This window comes from Danio aesculapii, chromosome 18 (assembly GCF_903798145.1).
Source record: "Danio aesculapii chromosome 18, fDanAes4.1, whole genome shotgun sequence".
Classification (NCBI taxonomy): Eukaryota; Metazoa; Chordata; class Actinopteri; order Cypriniformes; family Danionidae; genus Danio; species Danio aesculapii.
Window position 1 is genome coordinate 33,712,254 of NC_079452.1, and position 25,887 is coordinate 33,738,140.

The 25,887-nt window shown below is 36.4% G+C and overlaps 3 protein-coding genes across 3 annotated transcripts in view; 2 read left to right on the forward strand and 1 right to left on the reverse strand.

The window, feature by feature from the left end:
* LOC130246014 (anoctamin-1) overlaps positions 1-3,669 on the forward strand; it is a 63,696-nt gene extending 60,027 nt beyond the window's left edge. Inside the window, exon 27 of the mRNA XM_056478843.1 lies at positions 590-3,669. Coding sequence (XP_056334818.1) covers positions 590-1,942 — 1,353 coding nt within the window. The 3' untranslated portion in view covers positions 1,943-3,669. The remainder of the gene's footprint in view (positions 1-589) is intronic.
* Positions 3,670-6,082: 2,413 nt separating this feature from the next.
* On the forward strand, positions 6,083-22,580 carry cers3b (ceramide synthase 3b). Its single transcript, XM_056478723.1, has 11 exons — positions 6,083-6,307; positions 7,688-7,855; positions 8,057-8,174; positions 11,154-11,272; positions 11,361-11,418; positions 16,607-16,657; positions 17,317-17,409; positions 18,069-18,197; positions 20,037-20,143; positions 20,224-20,377; positions 22,238-22,580. Exons 2-11 carry the CDS (start codon positions 7,692-7,694, stop codon positions 22,343-22,345), a joined length of 1,101 nt encoding a protein of 366 aa, XP_056334698.1. The 5' UTR covers positions 6,083-6,307; positions 7,688-7,691; the 3' UTR covers positions 22,346-22,580.
* A 1,161-nt stretch (positions 22,581-23,741) lies between these two features.
* caps2 (calcyphosine 2) overlaps positions 23,742-25,887 on the reverse strand; it is a 14,137-nt gene continuing 11,991 nt past the window's right edge. The window contains exons 14-16 of the mRNA XM_056478543.1: positions 24,602-24,721; positions 24,385-24,481; positions 23,742-23,921 (exon numbers count right to left, since the gene is read on the reverse strand). Coding sequence (XP_056334518.1) covers positions 23,758-23,921; positions 24,385-24,481; positions 24,602-24,721 — 381 coding nt within the window. The 3' untranslated portion in view covers positions 23,742-23,757. The remainder of the gene's footprint in view (positions 23,922-24,384; positions 24,482-24,601; positions 24,722-25,887) is intronic.

A 25,887-nucleotide genomic window follows, 5' to 3' on the forward strand; every position in this document is an offset into this window, starting at 1 on the left:
TCAGTCTTTGTTGAACTGCTTTTCTTGTGAGATAAATACAACTTAAACTCTATCTACTTTTAAACACAAGTGTAGTCTTGAGATATAATCATGGTACCATTTACATGAAGCATGTATGCCTAAAGCATTGTAATGTGTTCATATTCCAGTATAATCTTTGCTTGATAAAAAGTATTTAAATAAAGCTAAACAGATTTAGCCGAGTCTCCAGTAAGGGGGCTCAAGCTCTAGTTTCCCCCTTTGAACTACTAGTAGGAGATTAAAATAGAGATGAAATATTAGAAATAAGGCGGGGGTTGTCATTGTTCTGTGACCTAAGTGAAAAACAGCCGTAGTGACCTACATACCCTTATATTGAGTGACAGATTAGACTAGCATGCTAACTTTGGAATTGTGACTTTAGCAAACTCCAGATTTATATTTATATTAATAATACTTAACCATAAATACTATGTAGTGCATCATTGTTTAGGAGATTTCTCATGGTTTTGCAAAAATGAGAGACCAAGTCCCAATTACTTGTATGTCACACTGACTATTCCTGTAATTGCAAATTGGATGTTTGATTCTACATGTTGTTGTGTTGTAGAACTTGGCCATGTTTCTCAGCATGCTAGTGGCATGGTTGATCCCAGACGTGCCTCGTTCTCTGAAGGAGCAATTGAAGAGAGAGAAAACACTTCTGATGGATCTTCTGCTCACAGAGGAGGCGGACAAGCAATGTTCACAGTCACACTCGCTGACAGCTACCAACACTGATGTAGTAATCAAGGGTTTAGAGGAAGGACCACCTGAGGAGCTGCATGTCTGCAGTAGGGTGATGCTAAGCCAGTCAGATGAAGACCTGAAAGAACTTCGATTGACCAACGAAGCAGAGGAGGAGGAACTTGAGGAACAATCCCTAGATGAACCTATTGCATCTACCAGTGAACTGTCAAATGAAAGACAAAATTCCACCTGTGAAAGTCTCAATGATACTTCAGAATCCCTGTCTAAGATAGCCTGTCAAGATGAATCACCCAACATTCCTTCAGCATCTTCATACCATTCAGTCAAATCTGGCTCACTATTACGGCACAGAGAGATCGATACAAATGGACCTCCACCTCAAGACCCAAATATTAAGGCTAAGAGCCGTTGTCGAACCCTTCCACCAAGGCACAGAGGACCCGAACTTGAAGACTGTGCAACCAAAACCAGCTACTCCACTACATTTACAGACCTCAAGCAGAAAGTTCCTCCATCTCTCAGCGAGCTCACCCGGACCATCCCTAAAGCTCCATCAACAACCAAGCCTTCTGGAAGCAAAACATCTGTGGATTTAGAGCTCACGAGCAGCAATTCCATATCACTTCCTCGGCCACCGTCCAGACCGGAGCTTGCAAGTGGCCTTTCAACAGCCTTGCCACGTCCTCCTTCAAAACCAGAGCTCGTAGGCAGCCAATCAACAGGACTACCACGTCCTCCTTCAAAACCAGAGCTCGTAGGCAGCCAATCAACGGGACTACCACGTCCTCCTTCAAAACCAGAGCTCGTAGGCAGCCAATCAACAGGACTACCACGACCTCCTTCGAAACCAGAGCTCGTAGGCAGCCAATCAAGAGGACTTCCACGTCCTCCTTCAAAACCAGAGCTCGTAGGCAGCCAGTCAACAGGACTACCACGACCTCCTTCGAAACCAGAGCTTGTAGGAAGCCAATCAACAGGACCACCACGTCCTCCTTCGACACCAGAGCTGATAGGAAGCACAACCAAAGGGCTTCCATCTCATGATACAGGCTTGAAAGTTAAGAGCCGATGTCAGACTCTTCCTCCAAAGTATAGAGGCTCAGAGACTTCTGTGGAGACAACAGCCAGACCTAGCCATTCCACTACCTTTACACACCTCAGTCAACAGATCCCACCTTCACTCAGTGATCTCAAACGTAACTCTCCTGTATGAGTGCGACTCAAAATCTCCACCTCTTCAGCACCTTGCATCCGATCACCACTCTCAGTGCCAGGCAGTCCATGCCATCAACAACTCATCTGTGACTCGTCACTTTCTTATTGATGACTGAACGAGCATAATCGGTAACTGTGGATTTAGATCAGTCATTGATGGCTTGATGGAGGATCACTAATGAGATGTGCTGCTCCAGTTGGTTGACTAGTGGGATTTCTTTTTCCCAGAATCATATAGTCAAATCTGGCTTATGCATTCTGGGTATTGTAGTATTCCTCTGGAGCCATTCAGTGTGGCTTGATGACTCTTCAACATTGTCTTATACTGTGACTTGCCATTCTCTTTTTCACATATAAACCTGTACAGGCATAAACAGATATAAACAAACACCAAATCTCATTAGCCTGACCTCTTGAACCAGAACAGGTGAGAACAGAGAGAGGCTTAGGAATATGGGCCAAAGGGCTTTGCAGTCCATAACAAATTGTTACTCAGCAAGTGGAACTTTCATTTCATGGTGTTGTTGTCCTCTCATGAGTTTTGCTAACGTGTACTTAAACTGAAAGATAACTAAATGTGAACAATATCCCAGCTTCAAATGAGCCAACTTGTTTGTGGAATCGTCTTTTGTCTTTGGTCTGTAACATCTGTAGTGTCTCATCCACATGGCAAGTTAGCGCATAGCTTGATGTTTAGCAATCTCATAACAAAGAAATGTGATGTTGAACTGGACTTGCAAAGCCAATTACACTGTACATTGCAAATACACTGTAGTATTTTATATAAATCTCATTTAGCATTATGCTAGCACAGTTAAAGCTAATGTAAAACATGTTATATTCACTGTGAAGAGGTTTTCAGGGATTAAGACCCAATTATCATGTTTATTCTCGACCCGTTCACCACCAACGGGGGGAAATTGTATGAACACACACAGGCCACGTTCACACTGCCAAATTTTTTTATAGCAACAATTTCATTTACTTGTAGGAATGATTTGCTAAATTATCATTCCTAGCTACATTATATTTCCATTTGTGCATTCATTACAGGTGTCAATCCTGCTACCCCAAATAAGCAATAGTCGATGTCTTGCAGCTGTAAACATGAGCCATGTACGCCAACAGTATAGTCTGTTTGGTGTTTTTGATTTTCCGCAAACTAATATTAGTGTCCTGGGGTGTATTCTGTCAAGCATCTGTCAATTTTTAATACGTCATTAGCTGTCACTACCAAACTCAGTGTGTACAGAACAGGATTAAAGGATTAGTTCACCTAAAATGAAAATTATGTCATCATTTACTCACCCCGATGTGGTATTATTTTCACTCCCGAACATAAAATAAGGCTTCTCTTGCCGACATCATGAAAGTGAATGTTTGTGTACTTTACAAACTCTAAAAATACATAAAAGCACCATAACAGTAGGCAATATGACACATATGTGCTATCCTCTAAAGCCATATTTCAGCTCGTGTGACAAACAGAAATATTGGGGCATTAAAAACTATTTAAAAAGGAAACATTAAAACAACAGGATTGACAGCTGTATTTAGCTGCAGTGTGGCCATGGTCAATGTGTGTTGTTCAGCTCTGTGTTGAGTGGCAGGTGTGTATGATATGCATTGTGGATCTGTTAGCTAAGAACAGTTACAAACCAGCATTAATGTCCATGTTATTTCTAGAGGTCATGAGGAATATTGAACAATATTTTGATATTACAATGGGGGAAAACATGATTACTGTTCTTAATAAAAAATTGGAAAATAAAAAGTCTAGTTTTTTTGATATGTTCACTGGTACTTTCAAATATTGGCCAATAGGAAACAGATGCATTTTACAGCTCACAATGTCGGGGCAATTATCTGGGGCGAACTAGATCAGTGTTTCACAACTCTGTTCCTTGAGGCATACCACCAGTACATATTTTGGATGTCTCCCTTATCTGAACCAATAACTTCAGGTTTTGGAATATCTTCTTATGTTCAGATGAGTTAAATCAGGTGTGTTTGATAAGGCAGAGGTGCACTTTTGATGTGCCTTCAGGAACAGGGTTGGGAAATACTGAACTAGATCATGCTAACAAGCAAAACCAAGTGTTGTGTTCTGACTGGAATTCTGTATTGTTGGCCACCACTAGATGGAGACAAAAAACTTACACTGGAAGTAAACGAGAGCTTGGATAACAGTGAGTCAAAGGACTGGGATCAGGATCAAGTCATGCACAGACTAGCAAGTATAGGAGGAGCCAGTGATAAGTGATTATACGTTTCCTTTTAAGATTTTTCCCAGGGTTAATGGCATGCATGTGGTAAAACGGTGCAAATGAGATATTACAATGAGTAAATACTTCTTTTGCACTGTATTGCCACATATAGGACTTTCCCCCTAGTAAGAATATCAAGGAAATAGCTCAAGGAAAGTAACACATACTTGTATAAGGAAATGTAAAATAATTCCAAAACATTTAGAACAAACTTGGGTCACACTTTATTTTGATGGTCCGTTTGTTGAATTAAGTTACATTGCATCTGCATGCCAACTAATTCTCATTATAAGTAGACTATTAGGTTGGGGACGGGGTGAGGGTTAGTGTCAGTTGACATGCACTTGCAAAGTTTCTTATAGTCCGTTAAATGTCTGTGAATATCTTTATCAACAGATATTAAGCAGATAGTCTACTAATACTCAAATGGAACATCAAAATAAAGTGTTGCCCAAATTTTAACAATAACAGTGTAATATAACTTAAAATGTAGTTCCTGATGTACTATAGTAAATGTATTAAGTATGTTGGGCCATTTTTACATTACACTGACAAATGATAGAGCATTATCTCGAATTTTTGACAAGAGGTTTTTGAGAGGTTTCTAAAAAGATTGTCAATTTATTTCACAGAAGTTATCTAAAACACCAAACAAGGCACTTCTATAGAAATTCTTTTTCAATGCAATTTTGAGACTGCATGGAACCCATGTCATTCTACCATACAATTAACAGAAATCCCACAGGTTTTAAAATTCAAAACGATTTTCTTTACCTTTCTTCCAATTGGCATTTCTATTGTGTTGCACCACAGTATTGCCACTCAGTAAAAAATCATCCGTATCATTTGCAACCGGTTCCAAACTATTGTCCAGGAAAAATTTTGTAGCATATTGACATAAGCTGATGCTTTTTTATTTAATCACTCACAAAAACTAGAATTCGATAAAGTTATAAGAGATCCTATAATTCAATGGGTACCATAGAAATCTGATATATGGCAATATATGCAAATCACATAAACTGTATGACATACGCATTCATATTTGGATTTTACATATAGATAATATGTCATATATGCAACAAATAGCTGCTTTCATATATTTTTAACCTTATGAATTACAAATATGTACATATTTTATACATATTTTATACATGTGCTCATATATGGACATGTATGAATAATATATTTGAACATACTGTATGTACATATTTGTAATTCCAATGCACTGTAAAATGTTGTCACAACACAAATCCATTAAGTTGACTTAATTATTTTCACAAATTTAAGTGTGTTGAACAAACCAATTAAGCCGTCCCAAAAAAACTCAAAAATTGTGTTTATTCAACTCATTTTAAATAATTAGTTTGAAAAAGCAGCAGAAATCTTTTTTTGACAGTGGTTGGAAGAACAATATATAAGCAACCATACATTTCAAAATACACGTTGCATTAATGACTTGTGAAATCCAAATATGTACGTGTGTGTGTGTCATAAATGTAATTTACATACATTTCCATGCGTCAGAGTTCTATATGGGACCAGATGACCCTAGTTACGCCAAGGTCACATGTTCAATTCACAGGTCATGCACACACAAGTATAAAAACATCAAGTATAGCTTGACTGCACTGCATATCACTGTAAATTTACACTCATCTGTCATGAAGGTAAATGTAAATAAGAACTAGTAAATGTCACAACAAAACAACCTATTTCTCTCATTTGACCTGTGAGCTATTAACCTGTTTAGGGCCATATTTCAAGGTTCATGTCCTCTGTCTAACTCAGCCTCTCTTTGACTCTACCTGAGGTGAATGTGGCTCCTCCCACATATCCAATTCACTGCCCCCTTTCAAGACACACAAACTCAGGCGGTTCAATGAGCTCTTTGTGGAGGGTTGAGGTATGCAGTGAAAGTGTGTGTGTGAGAGAACGAAAGAGAGTTTACTTGTTCTGTTAGTACCTAGCGGATTTACCTAGCAGACTGGGCACAGCTTGGTTAAAGGTGTGTGTGTGAGAACGGAATTACAACAGAGGAAAAAAAAGGAGAAAGGTGTGTGAAGACAAGAAGACAAACTTTAAGCAGAAAAAAGGTATGGATGCTTTTGTTTCTATTTGACGTGTGTTTCTCGGTAAGTCGTGTGTGTGTTTGCCATGGTAACAATCAACAGTTACTACTTATAAGAATAGAGACAGTAACTTGAGATGCTTTCGCTCTAACAAAACACTGCTTAAAGCAGAGTCTTAAACTTTTATCTTGAGTGTAATGCATGACCTGTTAGATATACTGTTGTGTAGAGTTGTCTGCTTTCAAAACATCATCTCTGAGACTAAAAAGTGAGTCTGAATTCATTGAAGAATAACTCCAGATCTGTATTGTGGTAGTATACTCCCAGTGGGACTCATCTCTCCCATTCAAACTTATTTTAAAGGTTTTTTTCCACACAGACATGCACACTCTTTCAGCATGTTATTGTAGATTTTTGAATAATTGTGTGTAAATTGCCTTTTATACTGTAAATAGCCTCATGTGAGTGTGTGTGGCAATATTAAACATGTTACATTTTCTTCACTTAAAAAAATGGCTTTTGAGATCTCAAGGACTAACTCCAGGTCCTAAAAAGGTACAGGTATTAAAAAAAGCTTAAATGTTGAGAATGTTCTAGTAATGCTGGCCAGTGTTTGTATTGTTCATTTCTGCCTATTGTGCTCATGTAGGTATCCTATTACAGGAGCGACTGCATCCCACACTACAATAGCACAGAAAAATAGACCAAAATATTCTTAGTTCAATTCAAATGGGCAATTTTTATCTGATCTATCTATCTATCCATCCATCCATCCATCTGGAAAAATTTTATTGCCCATAAATATTTTGGCAAGCCATTAATTTGTCTGTGCAACATATTAAGCACATCTATTCACAGTTTTTATTATTTGTATTCACTTTCTGAAAATGTATACTGTTCTCAATATTATTTTATATAACAGCAGCACAATTATTATCTATCAATCTATCTATAATAAGAAAGGATATGACAAAAAGTCAAGACAACAAATGCTGTTACTTTCTTTTAATTACTTTAACACATTAATATGGTTAACATTATTTATAGGTTATATAAAGTTAAACTTAATCTTTATATATTTAATCAGTATGTTTGATTAAGTTTATCTATCTGTCTGGGATTTTTTTACAGGCTTTGTCAAACCAATATTTAAAGTCTGTCTTAACAAACCTTGCTTTTCTATTTACAAACCAGGTTCACAGCATTTTGAATGTTAATTTGTTGAACTGAGTTCCAATTCTGCATTATGAATTGCAATATGCTTGAGTTTCCAATGATTCTGGCACTTACACTTACGGGTTTCCATTATTTCTTTGTCTATTCTGTCATTTGTCATGTGCTGTGGATAAAAGTATCTGCTAAATGAATGAATGAAAGTAAAGTAGGCTGTTGTGTTATTTGCAGGGCGATGCTCAGTGAGTGGTTTTGGTGGGACCGGCTGTGGTTGCCGAGGCCAGTGACGTGGGCGGATCTACAGGATGGTGAGGGGTGTGTCTACGCTCGTGCATCCCACTTGTACATAATTCTACCTGTAGCAGTGCTGCTGCTCGGCTTAAGAGCATTATATGAAAGGTACACACTCACGCACACACATAATCTAAATGTTACTGACAAGACCAGCTTACGTCAGCATGTACAGTACATGCTGGTTTTGCTGATTAGTGCAGGTTTAGTGCTGGTGAACTTGTATATCCATGTTGTTCATCAGCAAAACTGAGCTGGAAAAGCCAGTTGGCCAAGGAAGTTTATATTTCTTCTTTCTCCATTAAATAGGCTAATCGCAGTGCCACTCGCTCAGGCTCTTGGGGTTAAAGACAAAATTCGCAAGAGAGCGTCACACAACCCACTACTGGAAACATACTACAGAACACACTCTAAACACCCAACACAGGTAACTACTGTGCACGCTGTATATGCATTTAAAGGGATAGTTCACCCAGAAATCAAATATACATCATCATTTGCTTACCCTAATATGGTTTAAACCGTTACTCATATCTTTACTCTGTTAAACAAAGAAGATATTCTGAAGAGTGCTAGTTGGCTGGCATCCATTGACTTCCATAGTAGGAAAAAAATACTATGGGAGTAAATGATGGCGGAATTCTCATTTCTGGATGAACTATTTATTTAATGCATTACATCTTGGACATGTCTGATTCATATTACACCCCAAAATCAGAGGACAACAAAAAAATCAAATTAAATTTTGGGTAAAAAACATAATTAAGTGAATTGTGAAAAAATAATTGAAATTGAATTGAAAAAAATAATAATAATAAATTGTGTAGAATTCAGAAACTCTTGTTATTAGCAGTACCAGTGGTCATTAAGTGAAGTTCAGCAAATAACATATTTCTTGAGCCTGCACTTTAAAGGGAAAGTTCACCAAAATTTTTAATTCTCACCATTTGCTCACACTGAAGTGGTTCTAAACTTTTATCAATTTCTGAAGATTGCTGAAAAAACAGCATCCACAGTAGGAACAAAAATACTACGGATGTCAATAGCTGCTTTTTTTTCAACATTCTTCAGTATATCTTCTTTTGTGTCCAACAGAAACTCAAACAGGTTTGGAACAAATGAAGGGTGAGTAAATGATGGCAGAATCCTCCCTTTTGGTGCACTTTCACTTTAACACATACAGTAAGAAGTCAGGGCTAAATGGGATTAAATGCCCCAATATACTCACTGTTTTCTGTTCTTTGATTAGCATTTAAAAATAAAAGTTGGCTTTAGCATGGATATATGGATAACAAACAATCAGATGCTATCCACGCTGCTGAGAGCGACAGTTTTTGTGCAAAAATGTAAATATGTGCGTCACACTTTCCTCTGAACAAAAAAATAAACACAATAAAAATGAAGCAGTGAGAAAGAGGCAGAAAAAAAAGGAAAGAATCCGATAATAGCGAAGTGAACATGTTTGTTCACATTAAAATTACTGTTGTGATAGTAAAAGTGTAAAGTGTATTTGAAAGTGTATGATGTATCGATACGACTATAGCTGGGTTTCCATCCTAATGTGAAGTGACTCTTTTCAAACGTCACAAAAAAGAAAACAAATCCCAAATGTAAATTATGTGCGATTGTGAATTAAGTTGTTTGAGCAGCTGACTATAGTATTGGTAACCTAGTAACCAACAGTAAACAAGGCAAGCATAATGGAGACTGATGGTTGTTGCTAGATCAGATACGGGTGCGGTCGGAAATTAACGAAAATGATTTATATTATTTATTAAATTTCCCATTAATTGCATTTTATTAACGCCTATAGCCCACCCCAACCCTAAACCCATCACAGTAATGTAAAAACAGTAGTTTTACAGAGTATTATTTATGTTATTTAATAAATTACCAAATAAATTGTATTTTTTAACGTCTACCCCTACCCTAACCCCAAGCGTCACAGTACTGTAAAAATATTTATTATTGTTATACAGTGTCACAAAAATGATGCTATATTGATGTGCATATCCAAAGCTGTATCCTATCTAGGCTTTACCGAGACTGATTGGTCAGGTCAGTTTAATTTTTGCTATGTCAAGAGTTTATTCAGCAAATGTGTTTCCATCTCCCATTATAAAGCAAGTGTAAAAACTATAGCGAACCAGCTAAAAAGAGTGTAAAAACTTGTTTATGAATGAATGCTTTTTTCAGAAAATTGGCATTTCCATCACTCGTTTCATTCATTCATTCATTCATTCATTCATTTATTCATTAATTTTCTTTTAAGCTTAGCCCCTCATTAATCAGGGGTCACCACAGCGGAATGAAACGCTAACTTATCCAGCACGTTTTACACACCGGATGCCCTTCCAGCCGCAACACAACACTGGGAAACACCCATACACTCTTTCATTCACACACATACACTACGGCCAATTTAGCTTATTCAATTCACCTCAACCGCATGTCTTTGGACTGTGGGGGAAACCGGAGCCATCACTCGTTTCTCATGCAATAATTCTAAATGTGCATTAACACATGGTGATGGAAACCCAGCATATGTGAAACTATAGTCTAAATTAATCCTTAAAAATAACTAAAGAATATATAGTTTTGCATCATTTTAAACATTATATGCATTCGTTTAATGCCATAAAAAAGGGTCTCAGAAATGTGCGTAAATGACACATCCTTCTGGTTTCCCAGCAAAAACAATTCCCAATTCCAATAAAAATCAGTCTAGAGGATTTCATAGACAACTAAGAAAGTCAGGAAAGATCTTGTAAAAGCTCAATGAATACAAAAATACAGTTGAAGTCAGAATTATTAGCCCCCCTGTATATTTTTTACCCCAATTTCTGTTTAACAGAAAGAAAAATTCTTTCAACACATTTTTAAACATAATAGTTTTAATAACTCATCTCTAATAACTGATTTCTTTGAACTTTGTCATGATGACAGTACATACTATTTGACTAGATATTTGTCAAGATACTAGCATTCAGCTTAAAGTGACATTTAAAGGCTTAACTAGGTTAATTAAGTTAACTAGGGAAGTTCGGATAAATAGACAAGTTATTGTATAACGATGGTTTGTTCTGTAGACAGTCAAATATATATTGCTTATGGGGACTAATAATATTGACCTTTAAATGGTTTATTTTTAATTAAAAACTGCTTTTATTGTAGCCAAAATAAAACAAATAAGACTTTCTCCAGGAGAAAAAATATTACAGGAAATATTGTGAAAAATTCCTTGTTAAACATCGTTTAGTAAATATATATAAAAAAAGAAATAATAAAAAAATCACAGGAGGGCTAATGATTGTGACTTCAACTGTATGTCTTATTTCCTTGTACGTGTGCAGCCAGTACAACGTTTGTGTGTTTAGTATTGTTTCTGTGTGTGCTGTGTACTTAGGCGGATGTAAAAGGTGTGTGTAAAAAGCTGGGCTGGTCAGAAAGGCAGGTGGAGCGTTGGTTCCGCCGGAGGAGGAATCAAGACAGACCCGGAGTACAAAAGAAATTCAAAGAAGCCAGGTATGTTTGCACACACTCTCTTAAACAAACTCTCATGACTGACATGTGGGTTTCTTTATTAATAATAAGTCGTATTTCCTTTCTGTAGCTGGCGGTTTGCCTTTTATCTGTGCTCGTCTTTTGGAGGAGTGCTGGCTCTATATGATGTAAGTATTGTTGTGCTGTATTGTGTTGACATTTGCACTCACACATGACAAAAAATGAATTGTCATTTAAAATGCTGTAAATGCTTAAACCTTTATCTGTCTTCCATAGACCTCTTGTTATAAAAACTGCTGTTATTACATTTTTGAGCCTAATCTTAAAACTGTCCAATGGTGTGACTGTCTCAAGCATATTACAGCGCTCATAAATTAAAAAGACAATCATAAAATCCTCAGGGCTAATTTTAGTAGCTATAAATAGTAGCTATTTAAATCACATTTTTTTTATCTATACATTTCTAAAAACATAAGAACTTGATACATTTTGTCACTGAAAACCATGTCCTCTGGTGTGACGCTATTCACCTTATTCTCGAGGTACAGGTGGGCACAGCCATTGAAATCTTTTTGGCTAGAGAATTCCGGTCTCATTCACTTCTGTTGATTTTTAGATGTAAAAACAGCTTGTTTGCACTGCTTTATGTTGCAAACTGACAGTTTCTTATTATATTATTCTACTTTTAATGTATAGTCATGAACACACTGGTCTGTAGAGCAAGTAGTTTGATCATTTTTGCCGTTTATTATTTGTAGTACTTTCTAACATAGGAAACTGAATCAATGGCAAGGGAAATTCTAAAACAAAAACAAAAAATAAGCCCAGTTCCGCATTGTAGAATAAGGTCAATATGATCATTTTAAATTGGCCAAATACAGTGAAAACTTTCATTAGTTGAAGGACCCCATTTACACATTTAACATTTTTTTAATCCACTATAATATTCATTTTTGTTGTCCTTTGGTGTGACACCCCTATCTACTAAAAATCGATAACAAGTCCAACAATTCATGGAGCACAAACAAATCATTATTTCATATAAAATAAATAGCACTATATGATGATAAGTGTGTAACCATGAGGATAAATCGATCTCGTGCTATTTGTATATTATTAAGAGATGTTTCTTCATTTTTTTCTATCACACCATTGGACGTATTAAAAAAAAAAAAAGTACAGAAAAATGTTAAACAGATACTGGGCTAGTGGCCCAGGCCTGTAGCCAGGTGGAATTTGTACTGTGGTCAAGAGAGCTTAACGCGCTGCAATTTAAGAAAACACATGCAATTAGGGCTGTACAATTAATCGAAAATCTGGTTTCGATTTTGGCTTCTAACGTTCATGAAAAACCATTAATCGAGATAAATGATTATTGCATCATATACCGCCCACTTTGCAAAGCTCACTCTGCAAAGCTCAGTTCCACGTGAAAATGACTAAAAGCATGTACTGTAATGTATCGTTTGCAGCACGGGATGCGCATCATTCATTGATGAACGTGCGAATCATTCATGTTTTTAAAAGCGCAAAAGAGTGCATGCTGTTGTGTGTGTGCGCGCCGCGCTTAGCCTCGGCCAGGCTCGGAGACGAGCAGAGCACATCTAACACACACATCTAACGCCATCCTAATGTGAGCGCTTTAATGGTCAAATACATGCACATTTGTCAGAGCGCAGTGTTTAGTGATTATTCATATTAACCCTCATTTGTGTAATTAACAAACAAGTTGAGAATCAAAAGACACGTGAAAGAGAAACCATATCAGAGCCGCACTATTAAAGTGACAGCGTGAAATATTCCTGCTGCCGCTTGTTTTTATCATTATTAATCAAACAACAAAAGGAGAAAATCACTCACTGCTCTTGACTGAAGGACTTTTGTAGATGAAGTGTTTTTCTTAGAGTGAAAATGCTTAAAGCACAATTTAAACATAACAGATTTAATAACTCATTTCTAATAACTGATTTATTTTATCTTGCTATGATGACAGTACATAATATTTGACTACATATTTTCAAGATACTAATATTCAGCTTAAAGTGACATTCAAAGGCTTAATTAGTGTAATTAGGCAAGTCATTGTATAATAGTAGCTTCTTCTGCGGACAATCAAAAATATATATTGCTTAAGTGGGCTAATAATATTGATCTTAAAATAGGTTTCAAAATATTTAAACCTCCTTTTATTCTAGCCGATATAAAACAAATAAGCCTTTCTCCAGAAGAAAAAATATTATAGGAAATACTGTGAAAAATTCCTCTGTTAAACATAACTTGGGGAATGTTTATATATATATAAAAGTTCACAGGAGGGCGAATAATTTTGACTTCAACTGATAATCGTTTTGAATATTCGTGATTACAATTACGACCAAAATAATCGTGATTATGATTTTTCCCCATAATCGAGCAGCCCTACATGCAATTACGAAAAACAATCTTCATCATTTAAACAGCACACGTTGCAAGTTCTCACAACACAAAAAACTCAAGAAACGCACTGCATTTTGTCACACCGCAAACAACTTTAATAATGCAACGTTTCAGTTAATCGTTAATTAGGCTAATACTTTACAAAAGACAACAAAATCGTGTAATCAGAACATTAAAATAAACAAAAAAAACCTCACCTTTCAAAGACCACCAACAACTTCACTGAGCAACAGTCACTGCATAATAACATATCCATATCTCAGCAGGGTCCGTCGTGTATTTGGGTCCCCTTGAAACATTTCCGTTGTGATACATGGATATTTGCAAGTGTTGTGACCAAATGCAGCGCGTTTCTTCAATTGTTTGTGTTGTTACAAAATGCAGCGCGTTTCTTCAATTGTTTGTGTTGTGACCAAATGCAGCCCGTTTCTTCAATTGTTTATGTTGTGAGAACAGTGTGCTGTCAAACTGATGAAGATCGTTTCTTAATTTGCTTGTGTTTTTCATAATTGCATTTGCTTTTTTAAATTGCAGCTCGTTAAGCTTTCTCGGCCACCGGAGGTACAGTTAGTTTGAAAGACCCACCCATCACTAACAAAGGTCCAAAATTTGTCCCGTACATGAGCTCATTTGTCCTATTGTGACCGCTATGCCATAATAAAATGTAAAAACTACCTATGAAAATAACCCATCAAAAAAGACTTTAAAACCCTTAAATCCTTGAATCCTGTGTCAGCTGTTGCATTAATGTGACTTCCGGCATCAGAAATTCTGACTGAATAAAGTTGAATGTGCTGGCCAGTTTGTTATTTGCCTAATAAATGACAATAGGCTACAGTTTTTAATTGAAAACTTTAACAGCTTTCTGTTTTTTTTTTATGATATATAATGTGATAAATTTGTATTTAAAAAGTAAGTATTGTTTTCATATTTCTTTATTCTAAATCTTAAGGAAATGTTTTTGGTACATCAAAACGTGTGGTTATGATGATCATCAAACAATCCAGCAAGAAAAGTGCTTAAAATGTCACCAAGATGCAGTATTTAAAGCTGATAATTAAACAGAAAATGAGGCGAATAACTGCAAGGTCCACTTTTTGAGAAAACTCCTTTCACTAGGCGGGCTACAGTCCTGTGACCCCCTCATATTTTCTCAAACACCAGACTTCAACCTACATAAATATATCTATTTTTTCTTCAAAAATTGTGTTTTTATTGTCTATTTGTAAACTACACATGTAAAGACCTCAGACTGTATCTGAATATCTAAATGACCTCCAAATAACCGTGTGAGAGTGTGTGTGTTACAGCACATGCAGGGTTTCTCAGAAGAGGCCTTGAATCAGTCCGCGCGTGTGTGTGTGTGTGTGTTTGAGACAGAGAGAGAGAATTGCCTTAGGGCTAATTAGTAACATTTTCCCACCTGTGAACAGCTCCAGTCTGATAGAAAGATCCAAAAACAGGCACAATAACAGGCATGAACAGGTCCTGCACACACCCAAACACAGATATTAACATTTTGTTGTTGTTAAGACAAACAGTGCTATTATAGTACTAACTGTACTTATTAAACTTAAGCATGTAATCCCATATAGTTTCATCCAAAGTTTAGATTTACACTGAGAATTGTGGGTAGGCTCTTATGGGTTGAGCTGTTGTGAAGAACCTAAAATATATTGAGTTAATGGAAAAAGATTATCACAGCTGGGTGAAAATTTAAGTCTATACCATAAAAATGTATTCTTCATTAACGTTTATATCTATACATAGGTTCAAGTACTTTATTTAAATAGTGAGTATATCGACCTGCTACTAGTTTACTTGTGTACTATTTCATTACTACTGCAGATAAAATTGGCTCACTTTTTAGTTAATAAAAATATAGTTTTAAGTGTAAACAGTAAAAAAGTACACCGCTGTCTGACAAGAGCACGTGAGATTTCTGCGTTTGTACTGTCAACTATACAAGTGAATATTTAGATATACTGATAGTTTACTACACTTTTTAGTTTGACGTTTGCTCCAAGTTATGTATGTAGTTTTTACATTTTTTAAGTAAATTTGTACGTTTTATTTGTGACCAACTCATGATTTAATATTTATTTTACTTTGAAACCACAAAGATTTGCTACGACATAAACAGAAACAGACATGTTGTCAAGCTAACTCAAAAAAGCAACAACTACAAACAAAGTATGCTCAGAAATACTAAATCGTTACTAAAATATTAAGTTTTGTGTACAATATATAAATAATATTGAGTATGCCAAATAGTTTTCTGTAAGTTTAGATAGGTAAGTACATTACTGAGAAAAGACTAATGCATAAAGTAACTTTATTAGCTTAGCTTACACTTGCATTAACACTTCATTACGTCAGCTCTTTTGTATTTAAATGTGTTGTTTCTGAAGAATCTTTAATGTAACAATAAAACACGTGAAATTTACAGCTGTGATTAATATTGACATTTAGACCATGAATGGAGTACCACATGGTACAGTGTTTAATACAGCAGCTCAAAAGTAAAACATAAGTAAAATGAGTAGCTTACCTTTGAAAGCGAATTTAGCCAGTTAATTGGGTATTTCGCCAAACAATGTTTGTTTACAAATAGAGGAGCCGAAACAAAATCAACAGTTGTTTTATGGTCGAGTGTTTTTTTTCATTGCTAAATGAATTAATGTTTCGATCGCATACGGATATAAGACTGATTCAATGGTTTACTGGCTTGTTTCATGATTCAAACGACTCAACGACTCAGTGATTCACCCACTCGCCGCCATCTATCGGCGTAACACTGTAACTTCACTGATAAAACCCCAGATATCGAAATTTTGTTGTCTTTATTACATTTATTGATAGTTTTTTGGTTATAAAATACAGATTAATAAATGTGAATGTTGTTGGTTTGTTCAACAGAAACCGTGGTTTTATGATCTACGTGAAGTGTGGGCAGGATTTCCCAAACAAGTAAGTGTAGCTAATGGACGTTTATGGAAGTTCATGACTCATTCAAAATGGGGGATACATTTCAAGCATTTTCCATTCATTTTCCATAACCTGGAGTATACAACAAATGTGCAGTTTACAGTAAACTGACTCCATTATTAATGTAAAATAATCCAAAATGCTAATTGTTGTTCATTGTTAAATTTTTAAACCATTAACAGATAATAACATTGACAATAACATAGTTCACCATTTTTTGCTTTAGCTCAAGATGCTAATTCTAAACCAGATACCACATGACAGCCTAACACAGAATGTAATGTATTTTCATCATATTGTAGGGTAGTTTTCAAAAAATGAATGAAAAGTTTAATTAAACTTTTGTTTATATATATATATATATATATATATATATATATATATATATATATATATATATATATATATATATATATATATATATATATATATATATATAAATTATAAGTCAAATAATATTAAATAAATCAATTATATATACATACATGCAGTGCATACACACTCTACATAGGAGAGTGAAAACCGGTCTGAATATTTGCATGAGTTTTTTTTTTTTGGAAGAGTTGTGTTTGCACAAGCATGTTTGTCTGCCGTTTGGTGTTTAAATGTTTGTGTGTGTATGTGTGTGTGTGTGTGTACAGTCACTGCTGGACTCTCAATATTGGTATTACATCACTGAGATGAGTTTTTATGGTTCTTTACTGTTCAGCGTGGCTGCAGATGTAAAACGGAAGGTAAGAAGACATCCATATATCAGTATTTCCTTTGTCGCAACACATCATTTCATTATCGTTATTAGTTCAATGATTATGCATGAAGACAAGAGTAGTCAAGTAGTAGGTCAAGATCCTAAACACTCTTTATCAACAAACCTTCAGGTAGCAGTTCTAATAACATTAAACATTAAGAAAGTTGCTTTGCTCTCCATCATCATTAAATACAATAAATCATACAGCAGCTCAGTGAAATGTTTACAATTATGTACTAATAATTAATAACTAAGAATATAATGCCATGGTGGGACGGCACTGTGGCTCAGTGATTAGCACTGTGACCTCACAGCAAGAAGGTCACTGGTTCGAGTCCTGGGTGCTACGGTTTCCTCCACAGCCCAAAGACATTTGCTATAGGTGAATAGGATTAACTAAATTGGTCATAATGATAGTGTGAATGTGAGTGTTTCCCAGTACTGGGTTGCAGCTGGAAGGGCATCCGCTGTGTAAAACATATGCTGGAATAGTTGACGGTTCATTCTGCTGTGGCAACGCCTGATAAATAAGTGACTAAGCCAAAGGAAAACAAATGAATGCTTACAAGGTTAGTATATCTATGTTCATTCACCTCTATATATTGGTGTGTGTGTGTGTGTGTGTGTGTGTGTGTGGGTGTGTAGGATTTTAAGGAGCAGTTAGTGCATCATTGGGCCACTTTAACACTCCTGTCCTTCTCATGGTGTGCCAACTACATCCGCATTGGCACCCTGGTAATGCTGGTGCACGACACATCTGATGTCCTGCTCGAGGTGAGAGAGAGAGAAATAGTGAAAGAAGATTGCATGCCTTTAAATTCTTTGGTTATTTACTTACTGTCATAATTAAATTAATAAGTAATATTCACAATAAACAATATTTTGTGAATTTTACAGACATTTTATTTGAATATTTGTGACAGATCAAGGATTTTTTTTCACAGTATTTTCTATATTTTTCTCCCGGAGAAAGTGTTGTTTCTTATAATTTGGCCAATGTCAATATTATTATATGTCCATTTAAGAATTTTTTTTTTAGTTAACCTAATTAAGCCTTTAGCTGCTCTTTAAGGTCAATACTAGTGTCTTGCAAAATAACTAGTAACATACACTCACAGGCCACTTTATTAGGTACACCGTAATGGTACCGGTTGGACCCTCTTTTGCCTTCAGAACTGCCTTAATCCTTCATGGCATAGATTCAACAAGGTACTGGAAATATTCCTTAGTGATTTTGGTCCATATTGACATGATAGCATCATGCTGTTGCTGCAGATTTGTCGGCTGCACATCCATGATGCAAATCTCCCGTTCCACCACATCTCAAAGGTGCTCTATTGGATTGAGTTCGGAAGGCCATTTGAGTACAGTGAACTCATTGTCATCTTCAAGAAACCAGTCTGAGATGATTCACGCTTTATGATATGGTGCGTTATCCTGCTGGAAGTAGCCATCAGAAGATGTGTACACTGTGGTCATAAAGGAATGGACATGGTCAGCAACAATACTCAGGTAGGCTGTGGCGTTGACATAATGCTCAATTGGTACTAATGGGCACAAAGCGTGCTAAGAAGATATCCCCCACACCATTACACCAACACCACCAGCCTGAATCATTGATACAAGGCAGGATGGATCCATGCTTTAATGTTGTTAGTGGCAAATTCTGACCTTACCATCCAAATGTCGTGACAGAAATTGAGATTCATCAGACCAGACAACGTTTTTCCAATCTTGTCCAGATTTTCCAATCTTGCCTGTGTGAATTGTACCCTCAGTTACCTGTTCTTAGCTGACAAGAGTGGCACCCGGTGTGATCTTCTGCTGTTGTAGCCCATTCACCTAAAGGTTCGATGTGTTGTGCGTTCAGAGATGCTCTTCTGCATACCTCGGTTGTAACGAGTGGTTATTTGAGTTACTGTTGCCTTTCTATCAGGTCTAACCAGTCTGGCCAATCTCCTCTGGCATCAACAGGGCATTAGCGCCCACAGAACTGTCGCTCGCTGGATATGTTCTCTTTTTTGGACCATCCTCTGTTAACCCTAGAGATGGTTGTGTGTAAAAATCCCAGTAGATCAGCAGTTTCTGAAATACTCAGACCAGCCCGTCTGGCACCAACAACCATATAATGTTCAAAGTCACTTAAATCACCTTTCTTTTTCATTCTAATTCTCAGTCTGAACTGCAGCAGGTCGTCTTGTCCTTGTCTACATGCCTAAATGCAATGAGTTGCTGCCATGTGATTGGCTGATTAGAAATTTGTACCTAATAAAGTGGCCAGTGAGTGAAGTTTGTTAAAATTATTATGTTTTAAATTGTGTTGAAAAAAACTCTGTTAAGCAGCACTTGGGAAATATAAAAAATAATTCTCATTCACAAAATTCATAAACATTAAATTCATAACTTAATTTTGGTTTGGTCATTTTATGTTTTAAAACAACACATTTCAATATAGTCATTAAATCAGTTAATAAAATATGCCCGGTTTACTTACTGTCTACTCAAATGTGCTTTTTATGTTCAGTTAATATTGCTATTTATACAGTAGTTCACATGATAATATTAGTCATTTGAGTCATGTTAGTTTTGTATTAATTAATCTGTTTCTCCTAGTCTGCTAAAATGTTCAATTACGCCAGATGGGAGACGACCTGTAACAGTGTCTTTGTGGTGTTCGCGCTGGTCTTCATGGTAACCAGACTAATTATCTTCCCTTTCTGGTGAGTGTGTGACAGAGGTTAATGTGCAGGAGACCTCAGGGTTAAGTGTGTTCATTTGCGTGTCTCTGTGGTGTGTGCAGGCTGATTCACTGTACGTGGGTTTATCCTCTGGACCAGTTTGAACCCTTTTTCGGCTATTACTTCTTTAACGCCATGCTTACGGTGCTGCTGTTTTTGCACGTGTTCTGGGCCTCCCTCATCCTCCGCATGGTCAAAAAGTTTCTCTTTGGGAATGTAAGTATACGCTGCAATTTATAGGTTTTAAAAAGGTATTTTCATCCACTTAAATGCACACACTCGACTTGTGTTGGGACAGCCTGAAGGAGCTAAGTTTAATCAAATGTAAGTAAATTGAACATAAAACAATTAAGTTGTCCCCCAAAAAACTCAAGAAGTGTGTTGTTTCAGCTCATTTTAAATAAGTAGTTCGAACAAACAACAAATATAACTTTTTTTTACTGAGTTTGGAGGTTTTGGGCTTTTTGTAATCTAATATATCCAAAATACACTTAAGTGTTTATATTTTCCACCACTTCATCAGTTTCTTTCAGTATACTAAAATTACACTACATAATTTTAAAGGCTATTATTTCTTTTAAACGTTTCTTTTCTCCTGCACTAAGCCATAAATAAAATATCTGTATTCTGAAGGTTTTTACAGGCAGATATGTTAGACCAGTGGTTCTCAAACCTTTTTCATCAAGTACTACCTCAGAAAAAAATGGTCTCTCCAGCCACTCTCTCACCACCATGACCAGTATTGAAATACAAGAGCATAGTAGGCCCAGTAAAGCAGCTACAGCTCTCCACAGTTCAAAAACGTGGCAGATTATTTCCTATTATTAAGAATGTTTATCCTTGTCAGCCACTTTAAACATTATAAATAGTCTGCACATCAACACTGCACTGTGCTTATAGGTAAAAACAAACAAACAAAAACTACTAAAAACGTCAACATTTAAATTAAAATGTGTTTTTAAAATTTAAAAATGGTAAGTTACTCTTCTTAAAAAGTATAAAAAACTGCTGTACTTAAATGTAAAGTATTAACATATAGTAGCCCATTCATCAACACCTGGAAATATAGGCTATATATGTCATCATATTCATATATATAAATAATTTTTGATAAATTTTGAAATATGTGTAGCATGTACATATGACATATTTGATTCCTCTGCGTACCACTAGAAGGAAGCCCATGTACCACGTACCACACTTTGAGAACCAATGTGTTAGACTGTTTTTACATTTTTCTTTTGGTGTGTGTGTGATCAAGATTTCCAAAAACCTCTCTGTAAAAACATCTGACTCTGATATGTCGTAAATAAACAAAACTACAATATTAGTACAAATTAGTCCATACAAATAACTGGGATTGAGAAGTATGGTGATACTTTTGTGTGTGTGTGTGTGTGTGTTTGTCTTGCAATATAATAAGTGTGCATTTCAGTGGTTTTACTGTTTTGTTCTTTTATTAAACATCAACAATAGCAGAATAATTATTTCCTAGCTGTAGACGTAATAACAAAGACTGTAGAAGACACAAGACATGTCACTCATATAGTTTTGAATGGGGAAAAGTGTAACAGTCAGTATGGCGAATAAAGCCCCGCCTACTAGTACTGGAGCCAATCGTTGATCGCTATAAATTGAGGATTCTCTGGGGGAGGGGCTCGGACCAGACGTGATTTTCTGCATATTTTGTGTGATTTAAACATTTAGATTTAGATTTAGATTTAGTCATTTAGCAGACAAACATTTAGAACATTTAGAAATGAAACTAACGAAACAGTTGTTGTTTAATTTTATTGGTAATTCCCTAAATATGAAATTTAATCGTAAGTTTGGCAAGCAATTTTGGAGAATTTGATGTTTCCCATTCAAACAGGATGCCCGAGAATACTGCCCAGAAGGCGTTTCAAAGATGCCGCCTAGTGAACTGACTTGCCTTAAAAGGATTTTGATCATCTTTTTTTTTTATTATTATTTCCTGCTTGACGTTGTTATTATATTTAATTTGTTTCCTCCCATAGTGGCAAAACACATTCATGGAAATGGTTTAATGGAATGATTAATTGTCTTTCTGTTTAGCTGAAGGGTGATGAGCGCAGTGATGAGGAGGAGGATGAGGGATCTGAGGAAGAATACACACATGCATACACTAATGGATCTGGGAATGGACTGTCTAATGGCCATTGATAGAAATGGAGATCTTCCTAATATAGACGCAAATAGCACTTTTGATGCCATGCATGCATTTATGTCCATATTGGACACCTGATTCATCTGTGAACTTTTTGTATAGCTTTTATATTAACGTTTGTACATGTACAGATATTATGGTAGAAAATTAATACAAATTATCACTACAGTAAAAAGGCATTAAGAAATCAGATGGATGCATGGATACAGTAGATCAACAGACACTGGATGGATGGATACAGAAGATCGACAGACACCCAAATAGGTGGATGGATGGATGGATGGATGGATACAGTAGATCAACAGACACTGGATGGATGGATGGATGGATGGATGGATACAGAAGATCGACAGACACCCAAATAGATGGATGGAAGGATGGATACAGTATAGATTGACAGACATCGAAAAGATAAATAGATGGATGGATGGATGGATGGATGGATGGATGCATGCATGGATGGATGGACAGACGGATACAGTAGATCAACAGACACCGAAAAGAAAGAAAGATGGATGGATGGATGGATGGATGTATAATAATCCCCAGAGTTAAAAGACATTTAAAAATTTAAATAATTTATAAGTTTAAAGTTGCGTTTATTTGATCAAAAATACAGTAATGGTTGTATTAGTTGAAAATGTTATTAACATTTAAAATAATATTATTTGAACATGTTTAACAATGTCATTTATTCTGGTGGTGTCAAAGCTGAATTTTCAGCATCATTACTACAGTTTATAAGGTCACATGATGCTTTGGAAATCAACCTGATATTTTCTGATTTGGTGGTCAAGAAACTGTTCAGTACTTTTGTTTAAACTGTGAGACATTTTTGTGGAATTCTTTGATTAATAAAAAAAAGTAACAAAATAAATGTCTTTACTGTCACTTTTGATCAATTCAGTGCATCCTTGCTGAATAAAAATATGAATATGATACAATTTAAATGTACACTGTATAAAGGGTGGCACGGTGGCTCAGTGGTTAGTACTGCTGAGCCACCGTACAAAGAAGGTCGCTGGTTCGAGTCCCGGTTGGGGCAGTTCGCATTTCTATGTGGAGTTTGCATGTTCTCCCCGTGTTTGCGTGGGTTTCCTCTGGATGCTCCAGTTTCCCAGTCCAAAGTCATGCGGTATAAGTCAATTGGGTAAACGAAATTGGCCATAGTGTATAAGTGTGCTTGAATGTGATAGTGTATGGGTGTTTCCTAGTAGTGGGTTGCGGCTGGAAGGGCATCCGCTGCATAAAACATTTGCTGGAATAGTTGGCGGTTCGTTCTGCTGTGTAAGGCCCCTGATAAATAATTTTATCATTTAAAGTATGACAGTTATAGTTAAGTTAAATATATATTACAAAAAGACTTAATAAGATGCAACAACTCCTTCTGTAAACAAGGCAGATACTTTCAGATGCTCCATGTAGCTCTCAGATTGTTGATGTATTCTTCATCATCAAAGATTTCAATACTCAGACCTTCATAATAGTCCTCGAACTCGGCGTAGGACACAGTCTTGGTGACCTTTCCTGCTTCCCGTATGAAGGCCAGGAAGTCAGGCTTTAGACAGGGATCTGTCGACAGTTTAACATAAGAAGGATAATATCTTTAAAAGCTCTACATCACCTTTCCAGAAATTAAAGGGATAGTTCACCCTAAAATAAAAAGTCTCTGATTATTTACTCACTTTTCAAAAACCTGTTTGAATTGCTTTCTTCTTTTAAACACAAAAGAAGAAATTTTGAAAAATGTTGTAAACCAGTAGCCATTGATTATAATAGTAGGTGTTTTTTTCTACTGCGGACGTCAATTGTTCCTGGTTTCCAACATTGTTAAAAATATCTCCTTTAGTGTACCACAGAATAGGTTTAAAACCACTTGAGGGTGAGTAAATGTTTATTTTTGAGTGAACTATCCCTTTATTACCACAGAATCACATGTTTAACACTCAATGTTTGTACTGAAATATTGACTAAAGCTGAATAAATATGACTACAATAGCCTGCTAACAAAATACTAAAATGATCAGTGGCTCACCGAGTGCTGTGTCAGCCTCTTGTTTATCTCTATAGAATTTCTCAATGTCGCTCAGAAATATGGAGCCGGTTTTATTTGGGTCAAGCTTTACATAAACCTGAAAAAAAGAAAGGGAGGAACATTCAAAACAGCAGCTAATGGTCAGAATAGAAAGTCAATCAGTCACAGAGCTCAACAGCGCCCTCTGGGGGATAAGACTGTACTGCTGGTGCGTCACCTTCAGGAAAAGGGCTTTTCTGTTCTCACTCATCTCCCCGGTAACGGCACGCATCACATCAGTAGGATTCGCCCGCCCCTCCACACGCCGACTCACAATCCTCCACACCGCCTCGAAGTCCTGCCGCACACACACGGCACACGCTAATGCAACCACTCAACACACTCTTTATCATCTACATCCCTGGTGTGCTCCTACAGCCTAATCAGAGGAACGGACTCATAGAGGTATGGATGGATAGATGGATACAGTAGATCGACAGACACCCAAAGAGATGGATGAATGGATGGATGGATGGATGGATGGATGGATGGATGGATGGATAGATGGATGGATTGATGGAAGGATGGATGGGTGGATACAGTAGATCGACAGACATCCAAAGAGATGGATGAATGGGATTAGATAGATAGACAGATATATAGATAGATGGACGGACGGACGGATGGATGGATGGATGGATGGACGGTAACAGTAGATCGACATGCACCCAAAGAGATGGAAGTAGATTGACAAACACACAAATATAGATATATATATATATATATATATATATATATATATATATATATATATATATATATATATATATATATATATATAAAGATAGATAGATAGATAGATAGATAGATAGATAGATAGATAGATAGATAGATAGATAGATAGATAGATAGATAGATAGATAGATAGATAGATAGATAGATAGATAGATAGATAGCTAGATAGATAGATAGATAGATAATTGGATGGATGGATGGATGGATGGATGGATGGATGGATGGATGGATGGATGGATAGAGTAGATCGACAGACACCCAAAGAGATGGATGGATGGATGAATGGAAGGGAGTAGATTGACAGACACCCAGAAAGATGGGTGGATGAATGGATGGATGGATGGAAGGATGGATGGGTGGATGGATGGAAGGATGGATGGATACAGTAGATCAACAGACACCCAAAGAGATGGAAGGATGGATGGAAGGATGGATGGATGGATGGATACAGTAGATCGACAGACACCCAAAGAGATGGATGAATGGATGGATTGATGGATGGATGGTTGGAAGGAAGGATGGGTGGATAGATGGATACAATAGATCGACAGACACCCAAAGAGATGGATGAATGGGATTAGATAGATAGACAGATATTTAGATAGATGGACGAACGGACGGACAGATGGATGGATGGACGGTAACAGTTGATCGACATGCACCCAAAGAGATGGAAGTAGACTGACAAACACCCAAATATAGATAGATAGATAGATAGATAGATAGATA

Bases quoted from the DNA above. Each gene is read 5' to 3' on its own strand.
- cers3b (XM_056478723.1), top strand. From the start codon at position 7,692: ATGCTCAGTGAGTGGTTTTGGTGGGACCGGCTGTGGTTGCCGAGGCCA. The intron at 11,419-16,606 runs GTAAGTATTGTT...TTTGTTCAACAG, and splicing joins GAGTGCTGGCTCTATATGAT to AAACCGTGGTTTTATGATCT. The intron at 20,144-20,223 runs GTGAGTGTGTGA...TGGTGTGTGCAG, and splicing joins CTAATTATCTTCCCTTTCTG to GCTGATTCACTGTACGTGGG.